The sequence below is a fragment of the Rhinolophus ferrumequinum genome, chromosome X, assembly GCF_004115265.2.
Source record: "Rhinolophus ferrumequinum isolate MPI-CBG mRhiFer1 chromosome X, mRhiFer1_v1.p, whole genome shotgun sequence".
Taxonomy (NCBI): Eukaryota; Metazoa; Chordata; class Mammalia; order Chiroptera; family Rhinolophidae; genus Rhinolophus; species Rhinolophus ferrumequinum.
The window spans coordinates 8,073,206-8,089,720 of NC_046284.1; the positions used below are offsets into that span (position 1 = coordinate 8,073,206).

General features: G+C 37.2%; 1 protein-coding gene across 1 annotated transcript; it reads left to right on the forward strand.

Annotated features, from left to right (window-relative positions):
- The first annotated feature begins 242 nt into the window (after positions 1-242).
- On the forward strand, positions 243-12,798 carry LOC117025573 (phosphatidylinositol N-acetylglucosaminyltransferase subunit P-like). The gene is given in 3 exon segments (XM_033111471.1): positions 243-249; positions 12,363-12,566; positions 12,569-12,798. Coding segments are annotated over 3 exon segments (441 nt in total).
- The last annotated feature ends 3,717 nt before the right edge of the window (positions 12,799-16,515 follow it).

The following is a 16,515-nucleotide window of genomic DNA, read 5'->3' on the forward strand; positions in this document are numbered from 1 at the left end:
AGTTCAGAGATGAGATTCACACCCAGCTTCATCCAACTTCATGTCTATGATGTTCCTTTTACCACACCATAGCTGCTTTGAGTCCAATTTGCACCAGGGACAGCCAATTTGCTACTGGGCCAGTTTCTGCATTTGGACATTCTACTTAAAGTAATTCATTAATTTCTTTTACTGAGTATTTATGAAGGTTCAAAAGGATGAATCTGAAATGAATTCTAATTTCAATGAACACATAGTTCGGTATGGCAGGTGAGATATACACGAACAGTTATGTGATGCAAAGTATAAAATAATACCATAATAAGAGGCACAAAGGGCTGTGGCTCACCAGTTCTCTCAGTAGAAGAATGTGATAGCATTGTCACTTAAAATTTAAAGTGAGCAGTCTTCTGCTAGCGTACATTCCCTTAGATGGAAATAGTGGCAATTGGTTTCTTATTAATTAACTACATTTTTAAAGGAAAGTAACAGTGACAATGAATGACTTATAATTGACCACCAACTAAAAACAATGGATGTAAGGATCATTCCAGTGACCCTGCTCCATAGTTAGATAAAGGGTAGAGACCTAAAAGCATTATCATTCTGGTCTTCACTATAACAAAATTTAATCTGTAACATAGCATATTCATACACTCTTTCTTTAATATAAATTTAATAAGACCATTCCCCTTCCATAATATGACTACTCTAAAGTCCAATTTAACGAATATCTCTAATATTTGTATTTTATTAAGCTGTTTTGGTACCCTACAAATATAAGTTGAATTTGAAAAATGTAAACTGCTTTCTAAAAGAAAGGAAGAGAATGAGAAATAAAGAGATGGATTGCAGTATCTGTAAATAAAGAGAAAAGAGTGGGAAAGCTCTCTGAGTTCCTAAATGGGCCATGCAACATGCCGGCCAGAACAGCATGACCAGTGGAATAAGCTTCTAATCCTCTTCTAACTTAACTAAAGGATAATTTAAGAAAACTTTCATTAATGTACGTGTTCCAGACTTGAGTGCTATCGGTCTCTAGGTCAGGGCTTGTCAAGTTCTTGAAACAACTTTGTGCAGTGAGGAATATAGAAGGCAACAATCCAAGTATGACAGAGATTTCAGTAGTGATTGCAGTGGTAGATGTGTTCTACACAGCCCCTCCACACACATGCATGAGTGAAATATGAAGGTATGTAGTCCTTTTATATTTAGGTGATAAAGTTGTTAGGTGTGCAGCCTAAAGATCCAGAAAATCTTTTAGGAAATCATATATTCTAAGTGAATGATGCCATGAAGATAGAGAAAGCTTTCCTGAGAAAGGCACAGTAACACCAAAGGGCTCGGGATGAGTGACCATTTTGGACACCAGAGATCCTGATTACCACTCACTCACGTGTAAGTATCTCTCGCAGTACTTATAAACTGCTAAACAAACTGCTAAGCTATGCAATCATTTCTGTATGCTTTCCTAAGCAACATCATAATTTGTTCTTCAATATAAAGAAACAAAAAACAAATCAGATCTGGAAATGGATGTCATGAGCCAGCATAAACAAATCATGACATTTATTATTTAATCAGTATGTGATGGACTCTAAAGAAATGGACAAAGTCAAATCCAGTGAAAGCTGCCTTGAAAAGCAGTCACCTTGGGGACCCATCCACTGATTCTGAGGAGAATGCCATTTCAAAAAGCACATTTTTATTTGGAAATTGCCTCAGGAAATTGTGTGTGGTTTACAAACCACACACACACAAACACACACACGCACGCAGTGTTTCATTATCTCGCATCAGAGCTTGTTTTTATAGATTTTAAACTGAAATCAATGAAGATGATTGAGAACAGGTGCACATTGTGACAACACCGAGAGTGTCTTGATGTGTTATATGTTCCTGAAAACAAGTAATGAACCCTAAAACAACAAACTGAATGATACTTTCCCAAAAATCTGGAAGAACTTACGGGTGAATAGCCAAGAAGAGATGAGATGTTTTCAGCCACAAAAATTATCACTCCATCTGTGCTCAGTATTATCATAAAGCCGCCTAATGACTAATGAAGAGAGAACAATAATGTAATTAAATAGTGAAACAATAATAAAATAACTTTATTTCTAAATGTATAAATAATTATAATAGCACACTGAAAATGTATTGTGGTCCTTAAATATCAAAAAAGCAGGTACAGACTTAATTAAAATTCCATTATTCTGCCTCCTACACAGAATCTACTTAACCTTAAGCATGAGGTGTTTATCAAATGATGTGTCACTTAGACAAACAAATTTCAATGTACACCCAATTAACACAAACTCTCCAACACAAGCTAGGGAGATTCATTTCCATATCTAGGTTGTTTCACATTTCATTCAAAGTTAATTTCAAAACATTAAGAATATTTTGGAGGGCATTTTCATTTGTGCTTAGTTTAGTCATCTACTTATAAATATAAGAAAAAGTGATATTGCCATACCTTTCCTGCTGTATAATGGACAAATTGCCAGACAAATGCCTCCTGGTAGAAAACACCTAACATGATGACTAAAATATATAAAAACTTCTATTTCAAAACAGGCCTGAGCTTATGGCAAAGTAAGGGAAGCAATCTGATGTCAGAAATAACTAGAACATGGGAATGAAGAGGTAAGAGGATACAGGAGCCTGCATTTGCCTTGGGAATACTGCACCATACTGACAGCATAGAGCTTATGGGATAGAAAGCAAAGCCAGGGTCAGCACAAGGTGGGAGATGAAATCAGAGACTCCTGCATAAAGCCAGGCCTCCCAAAGGGTAACACTCCCAGCAGGCAAAAAAGAAAGATCTTATCCAGCAAAGGGAGACCGGGAATGTGCATGACTGCCTCAGGCTACACTCTGGCTAACGGAGGAAAAGAAAAACTAGTCTCATCTGGTAATTGCTAAAAAGAAGCCCATACTCACACAGATTTGGAGCTGGAACTCACAAACTACCTGTGTAGCCCTGAATACCTCAAGCCTATTATTTTGTTTCAAGTGGCCCTGACTGCAGATATCTAGTCAAAATAAATTGAAATCAGCTCTACAGAATGATTTTAAAACCGGGGCGGAAAGAACTCATGCAGATCAAGTTCTAAAATCATGACCTTATAATCAAATACTAATAAACAGAAAAAAATGAAACTGTGAGCGAGAGGCAGTGTAAGTACTAAAATGCAGAATCAGATTTTTAAAAAGCAGATACTGGAATTATCCAAGATAAAATATAAAATAAGTATGCTTAATATGCTTAAATAAATAACAAAGGGTATCGAAAATATGATGAAGGAACAAGAGAGTCAAACTAACAAGGCATATGTAAATATAATCAAACAAAATGTCTAGAAATGATAACATCAAAAATAAAAACTCAAGGTACAGGTTAAGTAAATCGCTTGTCAGAACTTAGCTGGAAAGACAATTTCTGAACTGGAAGATAGAGCTCAAGAAATGCTCAGACTGCAACACAAAGAGATATAGGAATGGAAAATAAGAGAAATTAAATGACATGGAGAAGAGAGTGATAAAGTGCACTAGATATTTTATACCTGTTCGCTTTATTTATTCTTCCAATGACTTAGTGAAATAAAGATTTTTTTTACCCACTTTACAGAGAAAGAAAGCAAGGCTCAGAGAAAGGTAACTCTCTCAAAGACATAGCAAGTAAATGACAAAAGCACAATTCATATCTTTATCTGTCTGGCTCAAAAGACCATGGTCATTCAGGCTTTAGTTTGTGGCCTTTGAACTTCGTGAAACTAACCAGCTCCCTTGGAGAGAGAAATCATAAACATCTCATATCCTTAAGGGAAAAAATAAGATTTGAAGGTTTATTCTTTAGAGTGTAACAGTCTATGTTGAATGAGTCTATCAGATAATTACTTAACTGGCTACTAACCTATGTACAGATTTGTTCATATTTGTTGTCAGTCAAGATCAGTGGTTTTCAAAACTCAATTAGCATAAGAAACATCTGGGAAGCCTATTAGAAATGAAGGCTCCAGGCCCTACCAGGATTAGGAGTCTGATTCAGTTTAAGGTGGGTCCCAGGAATCTATTTCTACCAAGCTCCCTAGGTAATTCTGATATGCATGGTCTCCTAGCCACACTTTGAAAAACACTATTCTTTATCTTCTATTGCACATATTCTACATATGAAGTAATCAAAGAACAAATCCACTCTTACTTGTAGTGCCACACGCTGGAAGTCTTCAGAGCTTTGAAATGATGAAATCAAATCAGATTTCTCTCTAGGTATTTCTTGATTGACAGCTTTTTTAGAAAAAGGAAGAAAGGATAGAAAACTGTCACATTAAAATGATTAGTTATAGGTATTAGATTTTTCAAGTTTTTTTCAAAGTTTTAATTAATTTTATAGAAAACACTCTCATGAGAAAATGCTGAGTACTAATGAAGGGACTGCTGTAGACTAACTGTTTAGAAATTACCATCAACAGAGGTGTTTGGAATTGAAAAAGACCTTGAAGATCATCCAACTCAATTTCCACTATACACAGTATGACCTCTCCAACAATACATTGATTTTTTTTTTTACCCACAATTCATTCCTTTTCTTTACTTCTTTAAGTCTTCTAAATTCTACCAAATGCAGTACTCATAATACGCCAGGTAAGATACAGACTATGTCAAGGGCTCTAGGTGTATCCAGATACCTAAAATCTCCTCTACCGCTGCTAACAAAAGGAATACCATGATTTAGTTTCATCTAATAATTAAGCTTTTAGCAAGGGCCCTTCACTAGAAAATCTCTAAGCCTCATCTTACGTCTCTTCAAAGCTGTTGACACTCTTCTGTCTTCCATTTATCCTTCTCCATTCTTCAAGGTTTTCTGGTTTTCCCAATGAGCAGTGTTTCTGCTCCTGTGCTTACTCAGAGCCTTTGCTATCAATGTCGGTCCCCTCTCCAATCCTACTTATTCCATTAACCTCACTAACTCAGGGACTTCATTAACACAGCCCTCCACTCTCCAGTTATTGTAATACATGTCAATAAATGCTAGTTTCTTCTCACAGAAAAGTTAGAGACCCGTGGCATACAATTTTGATCCCTATTAAAAATGTTAAATGCCCGGACAAGGATAATTTTGATAGCAGCACTTGCTTCCTTAGTGGGTATGAGTCTCAGATCCTTTCCTATGAGTAGATTTGGATAAGAAGGAGGCCAAGCATGAACAGAAGAGTCCCAGAACCCTCACAAAAGAGGGAATGAAAAGACGATATGTAACTGCATGAGAAGTAGGAATAATATGAAAAATAATCCTCGCCAATTGCACAACTGCCTCAAGATCAGTGTTCCTGACCACTATCCCAGCCTGGAAATTCAGTTCTGGTCATAGTTCCTCAAACTCAGGAAACAACCCATGACACTCTTGCATAGCTGATTTCTGGAGTTATCTCCCCATTGACTTTCAGCTTTATCCAGTGACTTTCATCTCCTGTACTCCTTCTTAATAAAAAAGACAAAAGAGAGTCCATATATTTCGAAGGAAAGAAAACCAATGTATTTTATCAATCGATCACAAAGGGCTTTTCTACCTTACTACTACCCAAGAACTTGTTTTGTTTCTAGGATGGGTATCATAGCCAATTCTTCACTAAAACTCCAGTGTCCAGCATAGTACTTAATTCACAATAGGGACCCAAACAGTCTGTTAAACTGAATCTTATTTGTTCATTTATTTAACTAATATTTACTGAGCTCCTACTATGTATCTTACTCTTTTAGAGGCTCAGGATACAGTGTGAACAAGATAAATAAGGTGACTGTCTTTTGTATCTTATAGACTGGTCGGGGGCGGGGAAGACAGATAATTAACACATAGGCGATGGAACCGATAATTTCACACATCTTTAAGTGCAATAATTTAGACTGAGTGATCCGGAAAGCCTTACTGAGAAGGTAACATCTGAGCCAGGGTCTGAATGACAGGAAGACAGCCATGTGAAGGCCTGGAATCAAAGCATTTCAGCAGAGGAAACAGTAAGTACAAAGTGAGCCAGGAAAGACTTTGGCCTATTTAAATAACAGACAAGAGACCAAAAGGGCTACAGTAAGGTGAGCAAGGAATAGAGTGTAGGAAATGAAGTCTGAGAGATAGGCAGGGCCAGATCACATAGCGTATATGATAAGGAGAATTCTTTTAAGCAGGAAAGTGACATATGCTTTTAAAAGCTCACTATGGCTGTTTGTGGAAAAATACATCAAATTGAAGAGCAAGGGTGGAAGCAGAGAGTCTAGCTAGTAAGCGTCTTCAAAAGTAACAGGTGATGGTGGACTGGATTAGGTCGGTACATCAAGACTATGGAAATGGAGAGAAGTGAATGGATTTGAGATATAGTTTAGAGGTAAAGCCAAAATGATTTGCTGATGGGGGCAGCCAGTTAGCTCAGCTGGTTAGAGCGCAGTCCTCTTAATAACAAGGTTGCCGGTTCAATACCTACATGGGCCACTGTGAGCTGCACCCTCCACAACTAGATTGAAACAACTACTTGACTTGGAGCTGATGGGCTCTGGAAAAATACACTTAAATAAATAAAAGGTTTTTAAAAAAATTTAAAAAGGAGTTGCTGATGGATTGCGTGATGGGGTGAGAGAAATGGAGGACACAAGAATGACTTCTAGATTTTTAGCTCCAAGCAGCTAGAAGAATGATTAGTAGTACCAGTTACAGAAATAGGGAGACTGGGGTGGGGGTGTGAGAGCCAATGGCATGCAGAGGAATCAAGGGTTCCTTTTGGCCATGTTAACTTTCCTATTAGATATCCAAGTGAAGAAGTTACATAAGAAATTCTCTTACTAGATTAATCATGAGTATGATTCTCAACTATGGAACTCAGGTAGAAGGCCAGGGCTAGAGATAGATTTAAAAAGAGAGGGTCACTGACATCCAGGTAGCACTTCAAATTAAGGGACTGGATGAGATTGCCTGGGAAATTAGGTTAGATACAGAAGACAAAAGGTCCAAGGACTGAGCCCTGGGGCACACTCATGTTTAGAAACTGAAAGGGAAAGTAGGGGATGCAGAGAGAGAATGGGAAAGAGAGAGAAATGAGCTAGGAGGGAAACCAGGTGAGTGTGCTATTCTGGAAGCCAAAGAGAAAAGTACTTCAAAAAGCAGGGCGTGGTCACCTGTCCAATATTTTTAAAAAGTCAAGAAAGATGAGGACATGTAAGGGACCAAAGAATTCAGCAATGTGGAGGTCACTGTTATTCCTGATGAAAGTAGTTGTACTGGAGTGGTAGTTTGTTCCAGCCTCAGTGAAGTGGGTTGAGGAACGAATGGGGCATGAGAAAGTGAAGACATGGTCTATATAATCATTGCAATAACATTTGCTGTAAAGGGGGTACAGAAATAGGGCACAGAAGTATCATGGGGTCAAGGAAATAATTTTTTAAGATAAGAGATTTTTGCAGCATGATCATATGCTTATGGGCATAACCTGCTCAGGTGTTTTGTTAAACATACTTAAATATTGTAAGTACTATTTTACACCCTCGGCACCATGTTTCCCTTAGCAACATTCACCATATGCCTTCAAGTGCCTAAGATATAGAAATTTGCATTATTATTACTCAGTATACCTCTATTAATTTTCATTTCTTTGTCCCACTTTTGCATGAACCTCAATAATATTTTCAGCATCAACCATAAACTTATGGATGGAGAGAAACTAAATATATGTGTGTATTAGAAGGTGCTTCGGGAGATCCTTTAGTCATTAATCCCTCCCAAAAATGTCTGAAGTAAAGGGAGAGACCCAGCTGTCCCACCCACAGCTAATTTTCAATATGGCTAATCAAAACACTATAAGGGTAAGTTGCGACGGTCAGATAAAACCTGTCTCATCCTGTGAAAGAGTGTAAGTGCTCTGCATTTTTTCAGCTTTCTCTTCTGTTATAGCATAACCGTGAGCTTGCAGCAAAGCATGCAGTTCAGAGAAGAAGAGGTCAACCGAGTCGTCCTTTTTAGTTTCATGCATGTAAGGTACATTCCTAATTGACAAAAATAAACAAGGTTATTAATGGTAAGGGTAGGGCTGGAAATTCAGATAGTAGAACAATGGCTAGAGATACATAAGGAAAGAGAGAGGGAGATGTTAAAGTGAACATTTGAACAAAAGTCCAGTCCCTTGATCACTCATAGGATAACAATAACTGTCAATATTAAAACAAGGAAATGAAAGCCAATCTCATCTACCTTGATGGCTCCCATTGCAAAGCCCAGCACAGTGGCTAGCACAGTGGCCTAAGAATTATATAAAATAAATTAAGTCTAGATTAATTTCAATTTAATAGTGGGTCTTTGTTCTACCATATGGTCTTACCTGCTTTTACAACAGTACTTCTGGTCAAAGAACATTCTTTCTAAATGATCTATAATTACTCAAGAGGTTCTCACAAAGTCATTGCTCTTCAGAGAGAAGGCTGAGCAATAAAATGCTAATTGAGATCTTTTTTCTTTTACCTTTAAAAAAGCATAGATCATAGAAAAGAATAAAGGGGTCAAATATATGGTGATGGAAGGAGAACTGACTGGGTGGTGAGCACACAATGCAATATACAGATGACATATTATAGAACTGTACACTTGAAACTTATGTAATTTACCAATGTCACCCCAATAAATTTAATAAAATTTTTAAAAACATAGATCATATTGAAAATTTTTGACAAAAACATTTTGATTAGTGCACTGGGATTTACTTCTGATGCTTGAACTGAAAAAATAAGGTAATTTACCTTCTCAAACATAAATGAATTTAAGCCCAAGGCAAGCCAAAGCCTCAAAACAGGCCATTGTGCAAGGCATGGAGGACACAGTTTGATGAGGGAGATTTCAGGTACATAAGTAATGTACTGAGTATTATAATAGAGTTGGGGCTAGGGGTTATGGAAAACCCACTGGAGAAACCCAGTTTCCCTGAGTGAGTCAGGCTTCCCCAAGGAAACAGGATTTTGCTAGGTGTGAAATGGGAACAGAGGACGGGGGAAGAGGGCTTTGACGGAAATATCAGTCAGTTATGAATTCATACCTCTTGTCGTTTTCTTTGTTATCTTCATCCATTATTCAGTGAGGTGACGAAGATTTCTGAAATCAAAGTAAAGCAACATTTTACTAAGAAATCAGTCTATGATGTATCACAGTAAAGCAATAAGACTAACCAAAATTTGCAATTGCATAGCACCTTTCCCTCAAGGATTGTCTATTTCTTTTAGAGCTAGAATTTCATTAAGTACCAATAACCCTCTCAGACGTTATGTAGATGTTGAAGACTTATTTATTGTGTGATTCCCAAATGAATATCTGTCATAACATTGCAAATGAATTTATTTGAAAAAGGCACAACATTCTGTGAAGTTACAAAACTTAATCCAAAAGTCAAGTATTATGTTGCTGCAAAAGTAATTGCGGTTTTTGCAATTATTCTTAACCTCTTAAACCGCAATTACTGATGTACCAACCTAATATTTGTAGGTTTAATACCATACTTTTAAATTCCTTTAACTTCCATTAACTTTAAGAGCACTTAATGAAACACAGATGTGGGTTGAAAGCTTCATATCTACGTACACACTATACCACGACACAATACACAAGGTCTGCATTTATTGTCATAGAAATCCTGGGTATACAAAAAATGGCCCTGAAATCACCAGAGTCCCCGACTTTGAACTATATAATTAGACTCACATGTCACCTCAAGGTAGAAATCAATGACATTCAAATACATATGTGTTAAACAAGAAAAAAACAGTTAAAATGTAGCAAACGTCCTTTAAATGCTCTCAAGAAAGTAAGGGGGAAGCTCAGAGGTCAAACACAGGGAAGACATTGGAAACCAAAGCCAGCTAGTATACCAGCCCATGCAGCTGTGGGGATGGGGATGCATAGCTATGGAACAAAGGAGCTTGGGGATTAAGGCCTTCTTGAGTGAAGGAGGATCCAAGCAAGGAATTGAAACTGAAACCTCCTCCCTATGTATAGCCAAGACTTCCAGGGGCTATAATTTCATTTAAAAATCATCCCACCAACAAAGGAAGAAAAGGAAGTTTCTGTGTCTCAGCATATGGGAAAAAAAGGATGCTATTAGACTGAATCAATCTTAGGGTTCCAGGAAAAGCAAAGAAAAATCCATTCTGGAGACATTCTCTCTCAAGCCAGGTTCCACAGAATTTCCACAGAGAAGGCACCACTGAAGACGAGTCCACCAGCCAAAATTAGAAAGAAACAATCCACCATATGCCAGAATTGGGACACACACACACACACACACACACACACACACACACACACACAGCAGTATGAGACCCCCAAGAACGTCCAATAACTAAAATATCTGAGAACCATTATAAAACAATTGTGTTTAAAAATAATAAAGACAAAATAGATGAAACTGAAAATATGAGAAAAGACCAGGTAGACATAAAAAAAAAACCCAAGAGAAATCGTGTAAATAAAGACATAGTCAATGAATTTAATTTGAGGGATTAATTAATCCCTCAAAAAGAGGGATTAAGCATTCATTGTATTAAGACACACCATATAAGAAAATTAGTAGATGGAATACAATATTTGGAAATTTACCATATTACTTTTACAGAGAGATAGTGAAATGAAAAGTATGAAATAAGAGGTTATGAAACATGAAGAATGAGAAGACCTAATATGTACCTAATAGGAGTTTCAGATGAAGAGAATGGCAAGAACAGAAGACAAGCAGTAAAGAGCTAATAACTGAAATTTGTTTTCCATTGGGTCACATGAAAAATGTGACCCAATCTGGATAAATGAAAATAAAACCACATCTAGAAATATCAGAGTGAAATTTCAGAACACGAAAAACAGCGAGGCCATTGTAGGCAATAAAACAGATCAACACAATACCAAACAATAGCATCATCCAGACCGTATGCTCTGGCCCTAATACAATTGAACTAGAAATCAAGAGCAAAAAGATCATATAAAAATACCCTTTAGACTTTTGAGTTGCTAATTAATATCAGACAAGGTAGACTCCAGGTAAGGAACAGTGCCAGGGAAAAAGAGGAAGCTTTCATAATGATAAAGGAGTCAATCAAGAAGACACAACAAACCTAAACAGGGATACATCTAATTATAAAGCTTCAAAATGAAGTTAAGAACTGAAAGAAGAAATCAACAAACCCACGATTACAGTTGGTGAGTTCAACACTCCTCTATCAGTAATCAATAGAGCAAGTAAGCAAGAAAATACCTAAGCAGACTGAGGACTTACTACACCGCCAACACAAGTAGTCTCGTTCGTTTACAGAGTACTGCGCCCAGCAACCCTACAATCTACACGGGCCATTCTATATGATGTCATTCTGTATATAACTGCCATAAGGATTCAAATTGCTGGGCCATAAAACCAGTTTCAGTAAATTTAAAGAATTAAAATCATACAGATTATGTTCTCTAATCAAAACAGAATTATAAACCAATAACAAATAAATAAATAGCTGGAAAAATCCCCAACTGTTTGGAAATTCAATAACATACTTCTAAATATTCTGGGGGTCAAAGAATCAACCTTTGAAAAGGTTTAAATAAAGGAAACTGGACAATATTTCTAACTGAATGATTATGAAAAATAAATTTTAATTCCAAAAACTTCAATAAATATGAATACAATTTATTCAAATTGCATTATATATTTATGGTGTTATATTTCTATCAAGAAAAGTTATATCTAATTATTTAAATCACCTTTTATGTTCTTAAATAACATTTATAGGCTTCTTCATAGAGAAAAGCAAATATACAGTGCTTACTAGTTAATTTAACAAAAACGTACCAAAAACATAACACAAAATAATGTCTTTCTTGAAGCATATAAAAGGAAAGACTGTGTTTCCCCCAAAATAAGACCTAGCCAGACCATCAGCTCTAATGCATCTTTGGGAGCAAAAATTAATGTAAGACCCGGTCTTATTTTACGATAACATAAGACCTGGTCTTTATGATATGATATGTATGATATGATATGATACAATATGATACGATATATGGTATGATATGATATGATATGATACCGTGTCTTATATTAATTTTTGCTCCTAAAGACGCATTAAAGCTAATTGTCTGGCTAGGTCTTATTTTCGAGGAAACACGATATAGGTTGGTATCCCAAAACATAGGTATATTGGAACAGAGGAGACCCACTAAGGAACAGATGCCGCGGCAGCCAGCGAGTGACAGCCAGCCCCAGTGCTCCAGAGATCCCACCAGAAAAGGGTCGCTGTGAGCCTTCGGTTCAGCAGGGGATGCTATCTCCACTCAGCCTTTAGCTCAGGTTTCCTGGGTGGGTGCTTGGGCTCAGTGCTGAGATTGTCTAAAGCCACAGGGAAAATAGTGGAAAATTCACCATCACCATTTCCAGAAAGAGCGATTTATGGCTTTGTTCTTTTCTTAAGCTCTCAATTTGGCTTCATACTGTATCTTGTGTGGGCTTTTATTCCTGAATCTTGGCGAAACTCCTTAGGCTTAAGCTCCTATCGGCCTCAAAATTGTTGGGCCGTTGCATTGCTTGTTACCTCCTCATTACTGTAGTAATTGGTTATGTACTCTTATTTGGAATAAACATGTTGAGTACCTCTGCACTCAACTCTGTTAGTACAATCACAGATAACTATGCTAAAAGCCAATATCAGAAAAAATACCAAGGAGAGGCCATCCCAGCATTAAGAGATATTTCTATTAGTGAAGTAAACCAAATGTTCTTTCTTACAGCCAAAGAACTTTACACCAAAAACTGAATTGTATGTAGACTAACATCAAACATTTATTATAAGTTTTTGACATAATAATTTTGATCATAATTATCTCTCATTATGAATACCTGGTATTAAAACACTTTTAAAAATGTAAGCTGAACTTCTCTTAGATTAAGTTCCATTAGTACTGTAAATGCTCTCAAATATTAGTTGTTAATGGACAGAATAAATAAAATACTGCATTAAAAAGGAACAGATCTGTGCATAAATTGAAATTTGATTTATGACAAAAGCTGCATTATAATTTTGAAGTTTCTACCAGAAAGAGAGAGAGAGAAATGTTGGTGTTTTTTATAATATAGCCCTTTCTGTGTATTGAGGCAACACAGCTGGTTTGCAAGCTCTTTAACTACAGGAGCCATGCTTTATATGTCTTTGATATTTCTAACAACATCTATGGTAGCTCTGCTAAATATCTGACCACTCTCCTTAGAGAAGAAATGCACAAACATATAACTGTTAATACACTTTGACTCTTTTCCATTCAATAATCCATTCTAAAACAAAGACTTGTAAACTTATACCAGTGAAAGAACATGCAAAGACTAAAAACAAAGCTAATTAAAAGTTCTCAGGCCAGGGCAGCCGGTTAGCTCAGTTACTTAGAGCGCAGTGCTCTTAACAATAAGGTTGCTGGTTTGATCCCCACATGGGCCACTGTGAGCTGCGCCCTCCACAACTAGATTGAAACAACTACTTGACTTGGAGCTGATGGGTCCTGGAAAAACACACTTAAAGTAAATAAAAAGCTTTTTTTTTTTTTCAAAAGTAAGATTTATTTTAAAAAAGTTCTCAGGCCAAGAGTAGCCAGCCTTCCTATTCAAAGCAATAATTAATCTGTTCAGAAGAGCACAGTTATGCACTGAGTGCCTTTTACCCAAATCGACGGGAAAAATCTTAGATCTCATCAAATTTTATTACTGAAATATAACATGAAGGTCAAGAAGGTCATGCTTGCAAAGCTTTCTTCTTTGGGGGAGGCAAAGCGGGGGTGTTGTTCCCATTCACTTTCAATTTTCTGGTGTGTGGACATGTATATGTATATATTTAGTTCACAAGACAGATTATGAGACTATAACATGAACTGATTTGTGTAATTAATCATTGTCTCTCTGCTTGAGAGTCGCTCATGCAGATACTTTCTAGTGTGGTAATTACGACAACATAAGTCATCAGCGTTCAGTTGAGATTAGATCCACAGTTAAAGGAACCTTCACTCTGAATCTCTCAGTCTCAAAACTGCTGGAACCAAATTAGTTTTCTGTTCAGACTCCATGGAGATATCAATCTTCTATGAAGACAAGAGACTTGCAGATCAAATCTGGGTTTCTGCTGCTAATGTTCTTAAAACATTTTCAGGAGCCATATCTGGGGCCTACATGACACACATAACATGTGCCATCATCTCCCAGTACAAATAGTTCAGAACTAAATTACACTAAAGGTTTAATCCTGATTTAGAATCAAGTGAACACTGTTGAGGACTATTCCTGAGGACTATTCCAGGACTCAGGCCCCAGTTGTTCAATCTTCCATCATCCCTCAACTGCTTTAAAGAATCTGAGTTATTACACTCTGCAGCTGGGGAAGAGGAGAATATAGGCAGAGGAGGAACAGAGAAGAAAGATTATGACTTTCTCTGGTTGCAGACCTGGGGTTGTAGAAAAGTCTTAGAATAAAGACTACCACATTGTAATTTAAGCAATTTACTTATATATCTGGGAGCTGATGACCTTTCTAACAAATTCTCTACAAATTCAAATAAATACTTGGACTTATCAACTTCTGCCTTTTCTGCATGAGGATTTACAAAGTTGAAGTTCCATGTGAAATGTCTATACTTACTACATTCTTCAGTTTGAAAAAGAGTACCATTTGGCCAGGACTAGGGTTCCAAGCTTTCCTTATCCTTCCTCTGGAGATTACATTTCTTATTTCATGGAAAGTGTCAGTGTTTGTAACACTCCCCAGTGGATCTTTTGTGTTTTTTTTTTTTGGTCTGTTTTGTTTTTTAATCAATAGAGGCCTCTCAAAAGTATGTCTGTAAAGGATCTGTATTATAAAGAAATACTTGTTATAATATTAGCTTAAAAAGAAGATCACAATATTGTATATGCTGTATCAGCCCAATCATGCAAAACATGATACACAAATGAATAAATAAAATACTGTGTAGAAAAACAGGACTAGGGGAAAAAAAACACATTCAGATATGTCTTTGGGTGATAGAACTATGGGTGATTAAAAATATTGTTTTGCATTTTTAAAGTTTACTATAATTAGTATGTGTGACATTCAAAATGAATGTCACCTCTCAAAAGTAATATGGGAGCCAGTGTCGAACAGTGAAGAATCTGGGCTTCGGAATCAACTGGACCTGGGTTCAAATCCCAACTCTACCTCTTTATATTTGCGTGACCTTTGGTGAGTTCCTTCACCTTTATGAGTCTCAAGGGTCCCAACTGTAAAATCTGGGTTTTAATACCTACATGTTGAGGTTTTTGTGAGACTTAAGTTACTGTACACAAAGTGGATAGCACGGTGTCTGGCACAGAGTAGCCACAGAATAAATTGTAGCTTTAATTAGAGATACTAATGTTAACTGCAGCACAAAATTTAAAGGACTGGAGGAAGATGCATTCTTCTCAGAGAGAAAAGCAATGGCCAAAAAAATGGCACTACAGAGTGGTTTCTTTTTTTCTTTTCATTAGTTTCAGGTGTACAAAACAATGTAATAGTTAGAAGTTTCTTGATGCCACTTGTCGTGGCAAGAATGAGAGAACCCTGAGGAGATCAGTCTCCATGCAGTGGGCCAGCTGGGTAAACCTAACATGTCATGAGTAAGGAGTATCTCAGGTCTGCATCCAGACATCTAATGCATGTCCCTTGTCATCGGCAACATGCAGTAGAACAGCCTGACCCTGCAGCAGTACTGAGCTGCACAGAAGCGACATTTATCGCCAGCAGCACTCAGCAGCCCACGTGTAAGAATAGAGGAGGGAGGAGATCAGACAGCCCTTGCACAAAGGAGGACAAGACGCACTAAGGATATTGGCCAGAAAAAGTAGTTGAAGTTTTGAACTATCATGTAAAGGAACTAAGTCAGGAAGTTGTGGGCAGGTATGGGAGAGGTTCACTAAGAAAAAAAATATGGCAATCAAGGGGCTGGAATAAATTTGAGGAGGGGAAAGAGCAAGGATATTAAAAGGACCACAGGAAGAGCCATGGAAGAATAGGAGGGTCTGCCATAATGGAGAGAATTCAGTTGCAAATGTCACTGGTAGTTTCTGGTGATACCAAATGCAGTCATGAAAAATACTCTGTTTCAGAGAGAGTAAGAAAGAGAGCACATCTTCACCCTTCCACATCTGAAGATGCTGAATTAAACTAGTTAGTGCTCTGTAACCAGGAACAACTGCCCTCTCTGGGGGGCTGCCTGAATTCCAGGAAGTCACTGGGAGGCCTAATGATCTATTGGGCAGATTTAGTGCTATTTCAGCAGCAGCCAGAAAGGTGCTCTGCAGATCAGAGTGTCCTCCCTGTTCAGCCAGACTGACAGAGAAGGAAAGCCCTGTGGCCTCCACAGTGCAATAATGGCCAGAATGTGTTTGGCTCATGTAAGCAACATTTAAAATATTTATATAGAATTTTAAAGAAAACCAGAAAGGGTCTGAAAAAAAAGCAGAATGTAGAGGTGAA